The 16,520-nt window shown below is 53.5% G+C and overlaps 1 protein-coding gene and 1 pseudogene across 1 annotated transcript; both read left to right on the top strand.

Moving 5' to 3' along the window:
* Positions 1–8,117: 8,117 nt before the first annotated feature.
* IRGC (immunity related GTPase cinema) lies at positions 8,118–9,428 on the top strand. Its single transcript, XM_061173599.1, is given in 5 exon segments — positions 8,118–8,319; positions 8,322–8,888; positions 8,891–9,017; positions 9,019–9,154; positions 9,156–9,428. Coding segments are annotated over 5 exon segments (1,305 nt in total).
* A 446-nt stretch (positions 9,429–9,874) lies between these two features.
* On the top strand, positions 9,875–14,823 carry LOC133077700 (interferon-inducible GTPase 5-like; annotated as a pseudogene).
* Positions 14,824–16,520: the final 1,697 nt, after the last annotated feature.

The raw sequence follows: 16,520 nt of genomic DNA on the forward strand, positions 1-16,520 counted from the left end.
CCCGGGCCCCCTGCATTGGGAGCAGAGTCTTAGCCACTGAACCACCAGGGAAGTCCGAAACCTTTTGTCTTAAGTTATCTATGACTTATAGCAATTTGGCAAAGTACACCTTTGTAAACAAAAATGAAACATTTACTTTCTCTTCCTACCTGATCCTTCCAAAATTTGGAAATTCTTGCATATTATTTTTGTGGCAATATAGTTACTTATTTACATAAGTTCAATAAAAATCTGTTCTCCTTGTAACAGGACAATTAGAAACACTGGCTGTATTACCAAGGTGTTGACTGGAATATTATATTCAAGAGAGATATGCATAGACTCAAATATGACCAAACAGCTTTAAGGAACTGCCTTAACTTTGGCTTGACTTCCTGGACTCGAGGGGTTTTTAGCATTTAATCTGAGATTCCTTATAAAAAGTTCCAACAAAGCAGTCTTAAAAAGAGATTATATGGTCAATCACTGTTCTTGCTGCATTTATAATCAGGCCAAATTTAATGCAAATAAATTTAGTTTTACTGTGTATCTTTGATTAAAATGGGGGCAATTGTAGAGAGAGAAATTTGTCTATATTTCAATCCTGTTAATAGTCTCTGAGATTTTGTTATATACCTGTAAACCGGACTGGATCCTGAATTCTTCTAGTATCCTCAAATATCTGGCTATGAATCTCCAAACTAATGTTTCAGTCAGTAAGAACAAAGACTGCCCTTGGGTCTCCTTGGAAGAGACTAACCATATCTTCCTCATTACCTGGATGGCAGCCAAACTTCAGGGACTTGAAACTTGGATATACATCTCACAGCTGAAAAAGGCTCTGCCTGGCATCCAGTCTTGTACAAGTGCCAGAGACCTCCAAATCAAATTGACTAGGAAGAGATGTAGCTGACATTGAGGTAGACTGCTTCCTCCCAAGATGCCGGATAAAGACTTCTTACTTTAGCTAAATATAAAACACTTCCATTCTTCTTCCCTCTCTTTCCTTTACTCTGGCATTGGTCTGGAAAGATAATGCCATCATCCATTTCTCTCAGGCCATTGTTAAGGGGGATAACTTTTCAGAGTGATGGATTTGTCATCAAAAACTCTGATCTGTCCGTGATTCTAGAGACCCCCTGGTCCATTTCCCTTTCTCTTGTTAAACCCAAACATGGGGAACTTTTTGTCCAGGCTCTGTGTAAAGAAATGGACATAAGGAAAGAATAACAAGAATAAAACTCCCTGTTTGGTCTAGAGACCATTAAAATTTTACTGGCCTCCGTGGCTGTCACCTTTCCAGTCCTGAGCCACAGATTCAGGCGTGAACAACTTGGAGACATACACGCCTCTGGGGTTGCCTCCATAGGGAGAGCCTTTCTCCCTTGAGTTGGACTTAGTGCCAATAAACGTATGATCAGAAATCTCTCCCTAACATTAGGAAAACTGGCCAATTCCACAGCCAAAGCAATAGCAGCCCAACAACCATTACTTGACTTGTTAACTAAAATAGTTTTGGACAATCACATAGCCCTTGATTACCTACCTGCTGAAGAAAGAGGCATCTATGCAATAGCAAGTACCTTTTTCACATGGATAAATGTCTCTGGAGAAGTAGAAACTCAATTACACAAGATCAGGGAACAAGTGCATTGGTTACAACAAATTTCACCTGACTGTCCATGGTCCTTTAACTTGTTCAGTTGACTACCCTCAGGTCTGGGTTCATGGTTCAGGATGATTATACAAACTGGATTTGTCATACTACTTTAAATTCTGCTTTGCATAATTATTTTTAAACTTTATATCTGTTGCCTGTCAAACCTCTGCAGAAACAATGCACCAAATAGAACAATGTTGGCTCAATGCTTTGCAGTGAATTTTAATGCTTATAAGCTTAGGTATGATCTTTTAGAGTGAGAATGCCTGAGAGTCACCCCTTCTACCTTCCTTGTTACTCAAATGTGGCCTCAAATGGTTTCTGATCAATATGCACTTTCCCTCTGATGTTGGACATGACACCCAGGAAAGGTCCTTCCTGGTACCGAAGGACAAAAATTATTCTAATAAGGAACAGATGACCGAACTTTTGATCAGTTGTGCTTTCAGAGAAAGATCTTGATCAAAAGGAGGAAATGTGAAAATGTGTTAAGGAAACCTAACTCAAAATTGGAGTCAAGAAGCTGTGAAGAGGGATTCCCTGGTGGCACAGCGGTTAAGAATCTGCCTGCCAATGCAGGGGACATGGGTTCGAGCCCTGGTCTGGGAAGATCCCACATGCCGCGGAGCAACTAAGCCCGTGCACCACAACTACTGAGCCTGCACTCTAGAGCTCGCAAGCCACAACTACTGAGCCCACGTGCCACAACTACTGAAGCCCATGCGCCTAGAGCCCATGCTCCGCAGCAAGAGAAACCACCGCAATGAGAAGCCCATGCACCGCAACAAAGAGTAGCCCCCGCTTGCTGCGATGAGAGAAAGCCTGTACGCAGCAATGAAGACCCAACGCAGCCAAAAATAAATAAATAAATTTATGAAAAATTAATAAATTTTTTAAAAAAAGTATTGCAGCAAAATATCATTTATCTTGATAACTGAGTTTTTTGGCACCCCCTTAAATTTTGCACCCAATGCCAGCTTATTGACCCTAGTCCTGACTAGTTCTGACCAAACTGTGTCACTGAGTGCAGAAGGATCCCCCACCTCATTTCTGGCCCCCTCTTGACATCCTCCCAAAAGCCTTGGATTCCCCCACAGGTAAAAGGTATATAAATCCTCACCACCTAGCATGAGATCTGGACCCTGATCACCTCTCAGACCTCATCTCCTAGAACTCCCTCCCTTGTCACTCTGCTCCAGCCACACCAGCCACCATGATTCTCCCCAGACACACCAGGCTCACTTCTGCCTCAGGACCTTTGCACGTCCATGCCCTCTGCCTGGAATGCTCTTCCTCCTAATGTCCACATGGCTTGTTTCCTTACTTTATTAAGATAGAAGAATGTTACCTTTTTAGATGGGACTTCCCAGACCACTCTATCAAAAATAGCACACTCCCTCTCCCAAATCATTTGGGTATTTAGTGGCGTAAAACAATGATTTAATATTTCTCACAAGTCTGAGGATTGGCTGGGCTCAGCTGGATGGTTCTTTTACTTCCACAAGGTATCGGCTAGGGTCACTCCTGTGGGTCACTCCTGTGCATTCAGCTGGAGCTCAGCTGGGGCTGGAATGTCCTAGATGGCTTCAGGCTCATCTCCATGTGGTCTCTGTTTCTCCATGGGGTCTCTAGAGCAGGGTAGCAGGACCTCTATATGGTAGCTCAGGGCTCTGAGAAGGAGAAAGCAGAAGCTTCCCTCTTAAAGCCTGGGCCTAGAAATCCCAGAATGTCATTTCTGCTTCATTCTGTTGATCAAAGCAAGTCATAAGGCCAGCTCAGATCCTGGAAAGGACAGAGACTCCCCCTCTTGATGGGAAGAGTGGCATGTGTCTAAGGAGATGGGAGAAATTGTTGGCAGCCATAGTTACAGGTGATCTACCAACCCTCCACCCCATCCCGTACCCTTGCTATCTTGTTCTTCTTTTTTCTTATCACTATCGGACACTACCGTATTTTTGTCTATTACCTATATCTTTCCAAAAATATAAGGTTCATGAGGGCAAAGGCCATCTGTGTCTTGTTCACCAGTGTGTCAGTGCCCAGAACTGTGTCCAGATCCAGAAGGCGGCCAATACGTATTTGAATGAATGAATGAATGAATCCCTGGGGACAAGCTTCAGGTTTCCCCAGGATGATGGCAAATGGCAGGAAGGTGAAGGTCATAACGTGTAGATATTTCTAAGGCGGTGTTTTAGGATTTTTCAGAGACACACGGAGAAAGGACAAAGAGGAAAGGAGGATGAGAAGTGGGAAGGAGAAATGGGAGGAGGAAGAGGAGGCAGAGGACCGGGAGCTTCAGGAAGGAAGGACCAGGGACCATCTAAGTCCTGGCTGTATCTCCAGCCTTGACCAGCACGGGGCCTGGCACACAGCAGGTGTTCAGAAAACGTGTGCTGAGTGAGTAACTTTCTCCAAAAACCCTTCGCTGACTTGGCATCTCAACGCACTGCTGGGTCAGGCATCCCCTGGCTCTCGCAGCCCTCTGGGCCACTCCATCCCCACCTCACCCACTGTGGGTTGTCACGGTCAGGGGGCGGGTCTGTGTCCCCCACGGGCCTCTGAGTCCGGTGGGGACAGGACTGGGGCTGTCTTGGCCACTGCTGGGTCCCGAACATCAACCAATGGGCCTTGGCCCATAGTAAACATATATTGTGCAAACTTCCTCCCCGCGGGGAATACCGTCTGCGTTACTGCTGTGTTCCCAGACTGGCAGAAGCAGCATGAACACTCAGGAAACACCTTCAGCGATTCTAAGATGCACCCCTTTCATCCCCCCCTGCATTTTAGCAATTCTGAAATCAGGAAGAGTCACAGCTGATGGCGCTTTACAGCCAGGCAGCCATTGTGATGTAGCTGGCACTGCCTGGGTGTGATCATGGAGCTGCCTTTTCTTTCTTTCTTTTTTTTTTTTTTTTTTTTGATGGTTAGCAGTTTTTAGCAATAAAGTTGTTTTGTTCATTTTTGTTTGTTTTTAAAAAAATTTTAATTGAAGTATAGTTGATTTACAATGTTGCATTAATTTCTGCTGTACAGCAAAGTGGCTCAGTTATACATATATATATATATATATATTCTTTTTTTTTCAGGTGGGAGAACAGAATTCTAGACCAGGTTAAATGAGTTACTCCATCTGACGGGTTTCACACACACCTGGCGCATCATAAATGCCAGTAAGTGAACACTCAGCCTTAGCGTGTGAGCAAGTCAGCGCACCCACCAGCCCGGGAGGTGTGTAGGAGCAGGGATGAGTGTGAGTCACATCTCTGGACCAGCACAGGGACTGGTCAGGTCTAAACAAATGTTTGTGGAATGGCCAAATAACTGAGTGAATTACTGGGCAAATGAGAGCTCCCTCTCAGCTTAGGGTCTTTGCATAGGTTGGTTCCTTAGCCTGGATGCAACTCCCTAGCAGGCGATCTGGCTCACTCCTACTCATCCTTCAGCTCTCAGCTCAGATGCCTCTTCCTCCAAGAAGCCCTCCTTGAATCCTGAGCTGGGTCAGGTGGCCCCTTGGTACTCCCACAGTCCTCTGGGGTCCCCCATCCCAGTCTGGCCCCGTCTGGGCCATCACTGTCTGGGGATGGATCTGACTCTGCCACTGAACTATGAGTCCTGTGGGGACAGAGCCCGGGGCTGTCTTGGTCACTGCTGCGTTCCCAGCACCTAGCCCAGGACGGGGCCTGGAGAGGGGCTGAATGTTTGATGAATGAAGAGAGAAGAGGAGACTTGGCAGACAGGCATGGGTTCAGCCTCTCTCTGGCTGGCGATCTCAGGAGCTGGGAGAAGCACCCCTGGCAGCGTGCCAGCCTGCATTAGATGCATTCGTGCAGGTGCCCGGCAGCTGTCTTGGCCCACAGTCACCCTGGGCTGCTACCATCCCCCTTTCCTCCAACCTGGAGCCTCCAAGGGCCAAGCCTAGCCTGATGTACTTCTGGGGCCCCAGATCATGGCTGGTCACACGGATTAGGAGCTGGAGCAGAATGAATGGATGTGGTGGGTTTCAGGAGATGCCATCTGTATATATTGTCTGTGCATGTAATTGTGTCTCTTCTGGTCTGCAAGTCTGTGTGTGCCTGAATGTGTGTTGCTTGCGTGGCTGTTATATCTGTACGTTTGCCTGCGTTTGGCTTTTCTGTAATGACTCTGTATTTGAGGGTCTGTGCCTTTCCTTTCCCTTTCGGGCCAGGGTTGCGTGGCTGTGGATTCTGGGGAGGAATCTTAGTCTGTGTGTTTGCTGTCTGGGAATTTCCGAGAATATTTTTTCATCTCTTGGTCTCTGTGTTTGTGTGGTGGAGTGGTGGCCCCATGAGCAGCTGGGGGGGAGGTGGGGTCCCGGGCCCACCATGGAACCCCACCCTCTGACATCACCCTCACATTATTGTACCAGGGCTGGCTGACCAATAAGCTGCGGTTTGCTATTATAATGGGTCCTAGCAACGGGCCCTGACCTTGTGCTAACAGGGGGGGAGGCCCCACCAGCGGGGAGAGTGAGAGGGGAGAGAGAGCCTGCAGGGCAGGTGAGTCCCCCAAGGGCAGGGCTCTCCAGCTGGGCCCCGTCCAATCCCAGTCCCAGCTCCCTCAACCCTAAGCCCACCCCAGTGGCCACTGGCCTGTCCGCCCCTTGCATTGGGACCTGTCCCAGGATCCCCCCTCTCCTCTACCCAGGCCATGCCCTGGGATGGGTTAAGGGGACAGGACACAGGATGGACTGGGTATAGCCTGGGGGAAATGCCCCCACCTGGGCTGGGGGATCAGACCTGGAGGGAACAGTGGACGGTCTTCTGTAGGAGGTTGGGTGCGGCTGGGGACAGGGCAGCCGAGGAGAGAAGGGGGAGGCAAAGACGTGTGGTCGAAGGGAGAGCAGCTCTTCAGAGGGACCTGGGTTTGAGTGCCGGCTGTGCCTCTGAGCGGGGACAGCCCTTGTCTAGTCTGAGCCTCAGTCCGTCTCCGTCCGATGGGGACGGTGACCCCTGACCTGAGCGTCTCTCCCAGGGTTCTCTGAAGAGTCTTAGCCAGTGAGGAAGTGAGGACAAGAAGAGCGTGTGACTGGGAAGAGGGAGGCCAGGGAAGCTCCAAGGTGAGGAGGATGGGATCACAGGAGAGACCATCACGACGGGCTCTGGGAGGTGGGAGGGGACTTGGCCTAGCAAGGCCTGCCAAACAGGACTGGGTGTTTAACGAGACGCCCAGTGTGGGGGGCGCCACCCCCCATGCCCGGCTGCACCCAAGAATGTCTTCAAAGATGGCCTAGAGAAAGACAGATGATGGGGCTCACGATGGTCACAGCAGCCCTGTGAGGTGGGCAAGGTTATCTTCCATGGTGCAGATGCTGCAGGTGAGGCTCAGAGAGGGCAGGGACGTCACACAGCTCAGAATATTAATAATGATCAGAACAATGACGACGATGCTGATAACGCAGACCACCTGCTCTGGGTCGGGCACTATTTTATTTTATTATTATTTTTGGCCACACCTCGAGGCTTTTGGAATCTCAGTTCCCCGACCAGAGATCGAACCCTGGCCCCTTGCAGTGGACACTCGTAGTCCTAACCACTGGACCACTAGGGAATTCCCCGGGCACTATTTTAAGTGCTTTATATGTATGAACTCATTTCATTTTCAACAGGCCTAGGAGGTGGTTTGCTATTATGATCATTATGATCCTCACGTGTAAGATGAGGAACGTGAGGCAGAGCTAAGGAACTTGCCCCAAATCTCTCAGCCAGTATGTGGTAGGGCCCGGATTGACCCCAGGCAGTGTGGCTCCAGGGTCTGGGTCCCCTTGGCCATCCCTTCACGCTGCTTCCAATCACAGTAGAAGCAGCAGGAGAGCAGCTGCTCTCTTTGCCTGGTCGGCAGGAGCTGGGCTGAAGCCCCTTCTGTTGCAGGTCTGGCTAAGTAAATTTCGGGGCCCAGTGCAAAATGAAAATGCAGGGCCCCTGCTTCAAATAGTTACAATTTTCATCAGTGTCAGCAGAGTATTAAGCAAAGAGCTGGGCCTTTTAAGCGTGGGGCCCCGTGTGACTGCATGGGTCTCAAGCTGCCCATAAAACGGTCCGAGTTCCTAGGTTATCCCAAAGACTCTTCAGGGCCTCAGTAGGCAGGTCAGTCATTACACCCATTAAGTGGAGAAGCAAACAGGCTCAGAGAGGTGCCTCGTTTTGCCCCAGGTCACACAGCAAGTTAGTGGCAGAGATGGGATGGGAACCTGGGCCTACCAAACTCCAAAGCCCCCTACCTCGTGTCCAAAACGTACCCCGGGTTTTTGAGAAGGAGAGGGCTGTGGGGCTCCAGAGGGACTCCCTTTATATCCTTGGTGTGTCTCTCTCCCTGCCCTACGCCAAGGCCCGGGAGGCGTGAACGGCTCCCTTCTCCCCGTGAACGACTCCCTTCTCCCCGCTCCCCCGCAGACGCTGAGGATCACGCGTCCGTCCGAGACTCTCCCCCAGCCCCCGCGCCCTCTGAATCGCCGGTCACCATGGCTACTGCGAAGTTGCCAGCGGTGCCCGGGGAGGAGGAGAACACCATCCTCATGGCCAGGGAAGAGCTGGAGGCCCTGCGCACCGCCTTCGAGCCGGGCGACATCCCCCAGGCCGCCTCCTGCCTCCAGAAGCTGCTGGCCTCTTCCGAGAGCGCCCGGCTGGAGGTGGGCGTCACAGGCGAGTCCGGGGCCGGCAAGTCACAAAGCCCTCGCCCTACCCGCACCCGCAGTTTCCAGACGTGACCCTGTGGGACCTGCCGGGGGCCGGCTCTCCAGGCTGCCCGGCCGACAAGTACCTGAAGCAGGTGGACTTCGGCCGCTATGATTTCTTCCTGCTGGTCTTCCCCCGCCGCTGCAGCGCCGTGGAGACCCGCCTGGCCTCCGAGATCCTGCGCCGGGGCAAACAGTTCTACTTCGTGCGCACCGAGGTGGACGAGGACCTGGCGGCCACGCGCACCCAGCGACCCTCGGGCTTCAGCGAGGCGGCGGTCCTGCAGGAGATGCGCGAGCACGGCGCCGAGCGGCTGCGTGCGGCCGGCGTGAACGACCCGCGCGTCTTCCTCGTGTCCAACCTCTCGCCCGCGCGCTACGACTTCCCGCTGCTCGTGTCCACCTGGGAGCACGATCTGCCCGCGCCCCATCGCCACGCCGGCCTGCTGTCGCTGCCCGACATCTCGCTGGAGGCCCTGCGGAAGAAGGACACGCTGCAGGAGCAGGTGCTCAAGACGGCCCTGGTGTTGGGCGTCATCCAGGCTGTGCCCGGCCCCGGCTGGCGGCCGCCTACGACGATGCACTACTCATCCGCTCGCTGCGCGGCTACCACCGCGGCTTCGGCCTGGATGACGACTCGCTCGCCAAGCTGGCCGAGCAGGTGGGCAAACAGGCAGGCGACCTGCGTCATCCTCTCCCCGCTGGCCAACGAGGTCTCGCCCGAGACTGTCTTGCGGCTCTACTCCCAGTCGTCCGACGGTGCCATGCGGGTAGCCCGGGCCTCTGAGAAGGGCATCCGCCTGTTCGGAACGCTGGTGGCCGGAGGGCATCAGCTTCGGCACCGTCTACACCATGCTCCGGGGCTGCCTCAACGAGATGGCCGAGGATGCCCAGCAGGTCCGCATCAAGGCCTTGGAGGAGGAGGGGTCCCAGCCTGAGGTCAGCCTGCAGGCGGCTGGTGACAACGGCATGGAAAAGCGGGGATCCGGGGAGGGGAGCGGCGAGGAAGGCCCGCTCTCGACCTGCCAGAAGCTCGGCCTCCTCCTCAAGTACATTCTCGACAGCTGGAAGAAGTGAGATTTGTCGGAAGACAAATGAAAGTGCAGCCCCCAACCCCCTGCCTCACCCACAAACCAAGCCTTATCAAAACCGACCAACCAAACAAAAAAGGCTGATGTGGTGAAAATGAGAGCTGCAGCTGCTGAGGGGTGGGGTGTGGAGGGCTGAGGGTAGCAGGTGGGCCCAAGTCCAAGTCCCGAACCTGGGATAGGAATTGATCTTGGGAGGGAGAGGTTCAAGGTATGGACGGGGGGTCAGGGCTCTTTAATAGTCTCTCTCTCCCTGGTCCCCAAGTGACCATGAGGGATTTGGGGGTGACAGGACAGCCCGGCCTGGATCCAAGACAGGAGCCCACTGTCAACTTGGGTGGGTGGCTGAGTGGGCACTGGGGCCTGCAATCTCATGTCCCTTTCTGAGAACCCCAGAGTCCCAAAGGCCTGCTCTGGTGGGAGAGGGGTGGCCAATGAGTGCCTGGGATCGGCACAATGGTGCCTAGCAACTGGGTTAAACAGAGGAGGGGGAGACGGGCCATCCTGGGCCAGCCCTGCTGCCTGTGAGTGATGGTGGGGGTGGATGGCAGGGAGAGGGGAGGCCAGGTGGCCACGGGGAACCGTGGGGAACCTGGGGAAACAGAATGAGAGCAGAGGTGGTGAGAGGGCAGGTGGGCAATTCTGTGAGCATGCAAGGAGAGAAGAGGCAGGGGCGCAACCGGCCACCTAGAACGAGTCTTGTTTCAGAAAGATGGTGAGGGGGTCCGCGTGTGGATGTGTGTGGCGGTGAGCTTGCTGGTGTATCTGTGATTGGGAGGAATCTTGGTAAGTCTCTGTGATTTGGATGCTGTGGTCTAAGATCGTGAATAGTTGGCTGAGACTGGGGTTCCGGGTCTGTGTGTGCGTGGCTGAGTGGCTGGGCGCAGATGTTGGGGATGGTTCTGAAAGGCCACGGGTCTGACAGTGAGGGCGCCTGTTGGGATTTCTGCGCGAGGCTTTGAATGACAGAGGGTGTGTAACACACTGAGTGACGGTATTAGCCTAGCCCAGGAGACCCTGGGAACCCAACTGGTTGGCACATCCTCTGGCTCTGTGCTTGGCTCTTTGGCTGGATGCAGAAGTGAATCTGACACGCTTATCTGCTCAAGCCAAAACTCACATGCCGAGTCAAGGGTCATGCATGTTTAAAAACGAACCACCAGACTGGGGGGCTTGGACAGGACAGGGGTTGCCCCAAGAGCATCTGTGGGCTTGGATGAGGGTCAGGGAAAGGTGGGATTTAGGTGCAGAGAAGGGCAAGTTTCCAGGAATTCAGAAGGCAGCTCTGGTGCTGTGAAGGTGGCCTCACTAATACTCCCTGAGGGTGTTCCAGGACCTGGTGATGGTTCTAGCCTCATCTGGGGGCCTCAAGTTACCCCTGACTCTGGGAAACAGACTAAGAGGGTCCACTTTTACCTGGAGGATTAAAGGCGGTGCCAGTTTTCTTTGCTGAAGAGCTCTGTGCTTTGCAATGCAGGCCAGAAGGCCTCCCATTGGCTCTGCAAGGACTACTTGGGGTTCATGTGGACCTTTCGGCACCAAAGGAGGTGCGAGGGACCATGGTAGGGATATCCCAGGCCCCCTAGATGCACAAGAAAGAAGGTCCCTTCCAAATCCATTCTCAAAAACACAGCCCACATCCCTATACCTGTGGACCCTCAGACATCATCCTAAGCACAGGACTCACCAACCCCAAGTGGCTGGGATGGAAAGGTCAGGCGTGCTCTCACCACACTGGGCCTAAGGTTAAGAGACAGCCCGGGTGACTTTTGTCTCCTGCTTCCAACTGGTGGCCTCGTCCTGTCCCTTCTGCCTCCATCTTTCCCTTTCCCACCTCCCATGTCAACCCCTGTTCCAGCTGAGGCCTCCCCCTTCCCACCTAGGTCCTGCCCTAGCCCCTCACCTTGTCTCCCAGGCCCCAGCCTCATGCACCGTAAGGCCACGGAGGGCTCGGTTTAAAATTATTTTTATTATTTATTTATTTATTGGCCACGCCACATGGCTTGCAGGATCTCAGTTCCCCAACCAGGGATCGAACCCAGGCCCTCGGCAGTGAAAGCGCGGAGTCCTAACCACTGGACCGTCAGGGCATTCCCAGGAGGGCTCTTTCTAATGTCCACCTCGGACACCTCCCTTCCCTGCTCAGAACCCTTCCATGGCTACCCACAGATAAAGATCAAGCTCAGCCCGATGTTCCAAGCCCTTCCCAAGCTGGCCTCTTCCTGAACCTCGCCAGCAGTAAGACCCCGAGACTTCCTAAAACAGCAGAGCTGGGAGGGCTCTGAGGAGTCATCTCTCCACTCCACAGGTGAGGAAACTGACACCACCACCCCCCCCCCACAGAGGGGAAAATAAAGGCTCCAGAGGGGATATGGCTTGCCCCGTGTCACCCCACAAGTCCCTGGCATGGCTGGGATTAGACGCAGTCACGCAATCCCAGGATGTAAATGTGGCTGCCCCGTTCATCACACCGGTGAGGCCTCGGAGGCCTAGAGGCAGGACGGGGCTTGCCTAGGTGTGCCCTGTGGTTCCCGAGCACATGCACGTACTCGGGAGCCAGGCAGCGAGGATGAGGAATGTTTCCACAAATGCACTAGACCTGTCTCTTTTGCTAGTGCTGGAAATGCAGCACCCAAAGAGGTCTTGGCACATAGTGGGGGCTTAGCTGTGCAAAGATTTGGGGGGGTTTGTATGGCAAAAGGATCAGAGGGAACTGGCCCATATCCTGGTTCTGATGCAGGCTGTAAGACATTTGGCAAGTGACCTTTATCTCCCTGAGCCTCAGTTTTCTGCTCTGTAGAATGGGCACTTGATGAAATCATGTATATGGTTAGAACAGTGGCTGGCCCAGAGTAAACATCAAATAAACCTGATCTATGATTACCAGCAATGATGAAGATTCCAGCTCTTAATCACTGCCCTTTATGGATGATTCCAGTGCCTGGTGCATGGTAAATGCCCCCCCAAATGTAAGACTTTGAATTCCAGGACCAAAAGACCTCAGCCCCGTTCCCAATATCCCCAGGAATTAGCTGGAGGCCTTGGGCAAGTGATCTATCGTCTCAATGCCAAATGTGGATAGGAAGGGAGGGAATCTCCTTTTCTGGCTGTTTTGAGGATTTGATGAGATACTCCAGGAGGAGAAGCTGGTGGTGATGAATAAATGTGAACTTAAATAAAGCACTTAGCACCAGGCCTGGCATCTTGTAACACTCTCAGTGCTATTACTGGTGATGCCGCAAATACTTCAGGCAAGCTGAGGGATGTAGAGAAGAGAGGGCAACTCAGTGAAAATACTCCCTTACCTGTCCTGTCCAAGGTCATCAAGTCCTGAAGATGGAGAGCTGGGGGTCAGGCAGCCCATGGCAAGCGAAGTCTTCCAATCATGCCTCAGCCAGTCCAAGATACTGGAGCTCTCGAAGGACACCAGGGCTCTGAAGGAGGCCTTTGAGGCGGGGGACCTGCCAGCAGTAGCCGCCAAGTTACAATCTACGCTTCATCCTCTGGAGAACGTCGGGCTGGACATTGGTGTTACCGGGGGAACGGGCTCAGGCAAGTCAACCTTTGTCAACACCATCTGGGGGCTGGGGGGCGAGGACCCCACCTCAGCCTGCACGGGCATGGTGGAAATGACCGTGGACCCCACGCCGCACCCGCACCCCAAGTACCCCAACATCGTCATCTGGGACCTGCCGGGCATAGGCGCACACGCCTTCCGGGCTGACAAATACCTCCAGCGGGTGCTGCTGGGCTGGTACTTCTTCTTCTTCATCATTACGTTGGAGAGCTTCGCCGCCGACCATGCCCAGCTGGCCCTTGAGATCCGGGGCGGCGGGGCAAGCGCTTCTACTGCATCCACTCCAAGGTGGGTGTGGACATCGCCGCCTCGTGCAGCCGCCGCCCCAGCCACTTCTCGGAGGAGAGGGTGCTCATCCCGATCCGGGACGACTGTGTGCAGAGGCTGGAGGGTGAGGGGCGGGCTCTGGAGGGCTGGATTCTCTTTTTTTTTGGCCCAGCGTCTTGCGGGATCTTAATTCCCCAACCAGGGATTGAACCCGGGCTCTCGGCAGTGAAAGCAGAGTCCTAACTGCAGGACTGCCAGGAAATTCCTATTTATTTCCTTAATTATTTTTTTAATTTTTAGTTTTTATTTATTTTTGGGGTGGCTGGATTCTTGAGGGCTTGCCTCCCCCTTCCCCTGCATCTTCCCACCGAGGCCCACAGTGGGGTGAGGGGTCGCCCAGGGTCACACGGCCCCCATGGTGAAATGCTGCTTACGGCTGCCGTTTCAGTCACCTGTGATGGAGACCAGTCACTTGCATTAAGGAAAAAAATGGGTAGGTACTGGCTTATGTATTGGCCAAGTTAGAGCAGTGCAAACGCTATCCGCCCATGCCCATGCGGATGCTGGCAACGCGTCGCAGCCGGCAGCTAACGTTTCTTGAGGGCTCACCAGAGGCCACGCACCACTTTCAACAGCTCAGTTCACCACCATGCCATCCCTAGGAGGTAGGTTACAATCATCCCTTGGTTTTACAGATAAGTACAGGAAAGCCCAGAGAGGTCTGGTAACTAGCCTGATGCCACACAGGGCGTAGGGAGCGAGGCTGGGATCTGAACTCAGGCAGCCTAGCTCCAGGGCTGCCGGTCTTAAGCCACATGCTGTGTAGACCCAGCTTGCACCCGGGCAGCTCTCAGGACAGCTGGGTCTGCTCGGCGCGGAAACCCACCAAAAGCGCTTTTGTCTCCTGCAGCGGAGGGCCTCAAGGACCCCAAGGTCTTCCTGCTGTCCATGTTTGAGTTGGACAAGTACGCCTTCCGCCTGCTGGAGGAGTCGATGGTGAGGGGCCTAGAGAGCCACAACCGGCAGGTGTTCCTAGTGGCCCTGCCCAACATCTCCAAGCCCATGCTGGAGCGGAAGGCGGCCTCGCTACGGCAGCACATCTGGCTGGTGGCCATGGTGGCCTGCGGGGCCAACCCAAGTCCCGTGCCGGGCGTGCCGGAAGTGGCCTGCGACCTGTACACACACGCTCACCCGCTCCCTGGAGGGCTACCGCCGCAGCTTCGGTTTGGACGAGGGCTCCCTCGTCAGGCTGGCGGAGCAGATGGGCCGGCCCCTGCACAAGATCCTGGAGGCGCTACAGGGCCCGAAGACCAAGATCACCAAGGCGCTGGTGGCGGAACTGCTGGGCCAGGCCTCCGGGGATGCCTCGGCGTTCAGCCAGGAGCCCCTCAACGTGCCCATCCCGGGCTCCCTGGCCGCCTGCAGCCTCTCCTTCGCCTCCGTTCACCAGATGCTCCGCACCTCCCTGGACGTGGACACCTAGAGCGTGCTGGTTGAGGCCTCCCTCGACAACCCCGAACACAAGCTCCCAGATAAATCCAGTCAAGGATCCCAGCCCTGAGCCTGGGCCAGCTGGAGGTGGCAGTGAGGGGCTGGGAGCAGGCAGGCTCCACCTGTGCCCAGGCTGGGTGGCACTGGGGGACGGGAAGGAAGAAACTCAGCGACAACTCTCCTGGACTGCGCCCCTGTGCTCTCGTGCTTCTGTGCCCTGGGTCTCACGCGCTCGCTGCCGTTGCCCCCACCTTCCCTACTCTGGTGAACCCACACACCAACCAGCACTCCCCTGGGAAGCAGGGGGAGGGAACGGGACACAGGAGTGCTAAGTTCTGATAAGGCAGAGAAGAGCCAGCTGTCAGGCTGGAGAGAGCGGCCAGAAAGGTGTCCGCGCAGATCGGGCCACGGTGGCAAAGGATGCAGAAGCATTTCCGTAAGAGGGCAGTGAACAGCTCTCAAGGGCCTGGGGGGTCACGAAGGGAGGTTCCTGCCTAAGGTCTCAGCCAGTGGTGGCAGGGCCAGAGCCTGCCCTGGGCCTCGTACCTCCCAGACCTGGGGTCTGCAGACTCCCCACTTCTGGCCAGACCTTCTCTGGCCTGCTTTCTTCACTGACCCCTACTCTACCCTCTTCAGCAGTGCTTTTTTTCTCAAAAGACCCCAGGATTCCCATGACCTGGACACCAGGACTGTATACAGGGTATGCCAGAGGGCAGGGGGAAGCCAGGGAGACCAAAGTGGCCTGGGGGGTGGTGGGCAGACCCGATCAGCTGGTTGGACTGGAGCCAGGCTGGAGTGGCACGACTGGAGGGCCAGGACTAGTCTGGGATTAGGGTGCGGTGAACAGACCGATCTGGAGACATACTTTGGGAAACCCTAAACTAGGATGATGTACCATATTTAACTGAGCAGGTGAGGATAGGTACTACAGTGAACTGTATGGTGTATTTAATTGAGGGTAGGTTCTGGATGAAAGGGAGGGACCATTTCTCAGCAAGAGCAGTTGAGGTTTAGAGAGGAAGGGAGCCACCGTGTGTAAAGGTAACATCACGTGCAAGGATAACATATGAGTATCTGAACAAGGGTAGAACCTGTTTTGACTAAGGGGAAGTACAGTTGGCCCTCTGTATCCCAGGGTTCCACATCCGTGGATTCAACCAACCTTGGATTGAAAATAGTTGAAAAAAAAAATTCCAGAAAGTTCCAAAAAGTAAAACTTGACTTTTCCAAGTGCTGGCAACTATTTACATACCATTTACATTGTACTTACAAATATTTACATAGCACTGACTGGTGGATTAGGTTTTTTAACTAGTCTAGAAGATGACTTACAGTAGATGGAGGGATGTGCATACGTTACATGCAAATACTATGCTGTTTAATATACCGGACTTGAGCATCCAAGGATTTTGGTATCTATGGGGGGTCCTGGAACCAACCCCTTGTGGGCACCGAGTGACAGTATACTATATTGACTAATTGTATTTAACTAGGGACGTGTTCTATTTTTTAACGAATTGAGTTAGGCATTGCATTTAACTAGGCATTTCACCAAAGGGAAGGCACCGTCTTCAAGTGAGCAGAAAACAAGGGCCCTGTACCTTCCTCTCCATGACACACAGAGATGGGAGGCTTGATATCACCCCAGGAAATAGAATACCCCTTTCTAGAGGCTTCCTCCGTAGCAAAGACTGGTCTTTAACCACCCCTGACAACTCTCTGACCTACAGTGGATGTGCCCATGGGAAGTTCATTCAGGGTCCAATG

Source organism: Eubalaena glacialis, chromosome 18, assembly GCF_028564815.1.
Source record: "Eubalaena glacialis isolate mEubGla1 chromosome 18, mEubGla1.1.hap2.+ XY, whole genome shotgun sequence".
Taxonomy (NCBI): Eukaryota; Metazoa; Chordata; class Mammalia; order Artiodactyla; family Balaenidae; genus Eubalaena; species Eubalaena glacialis.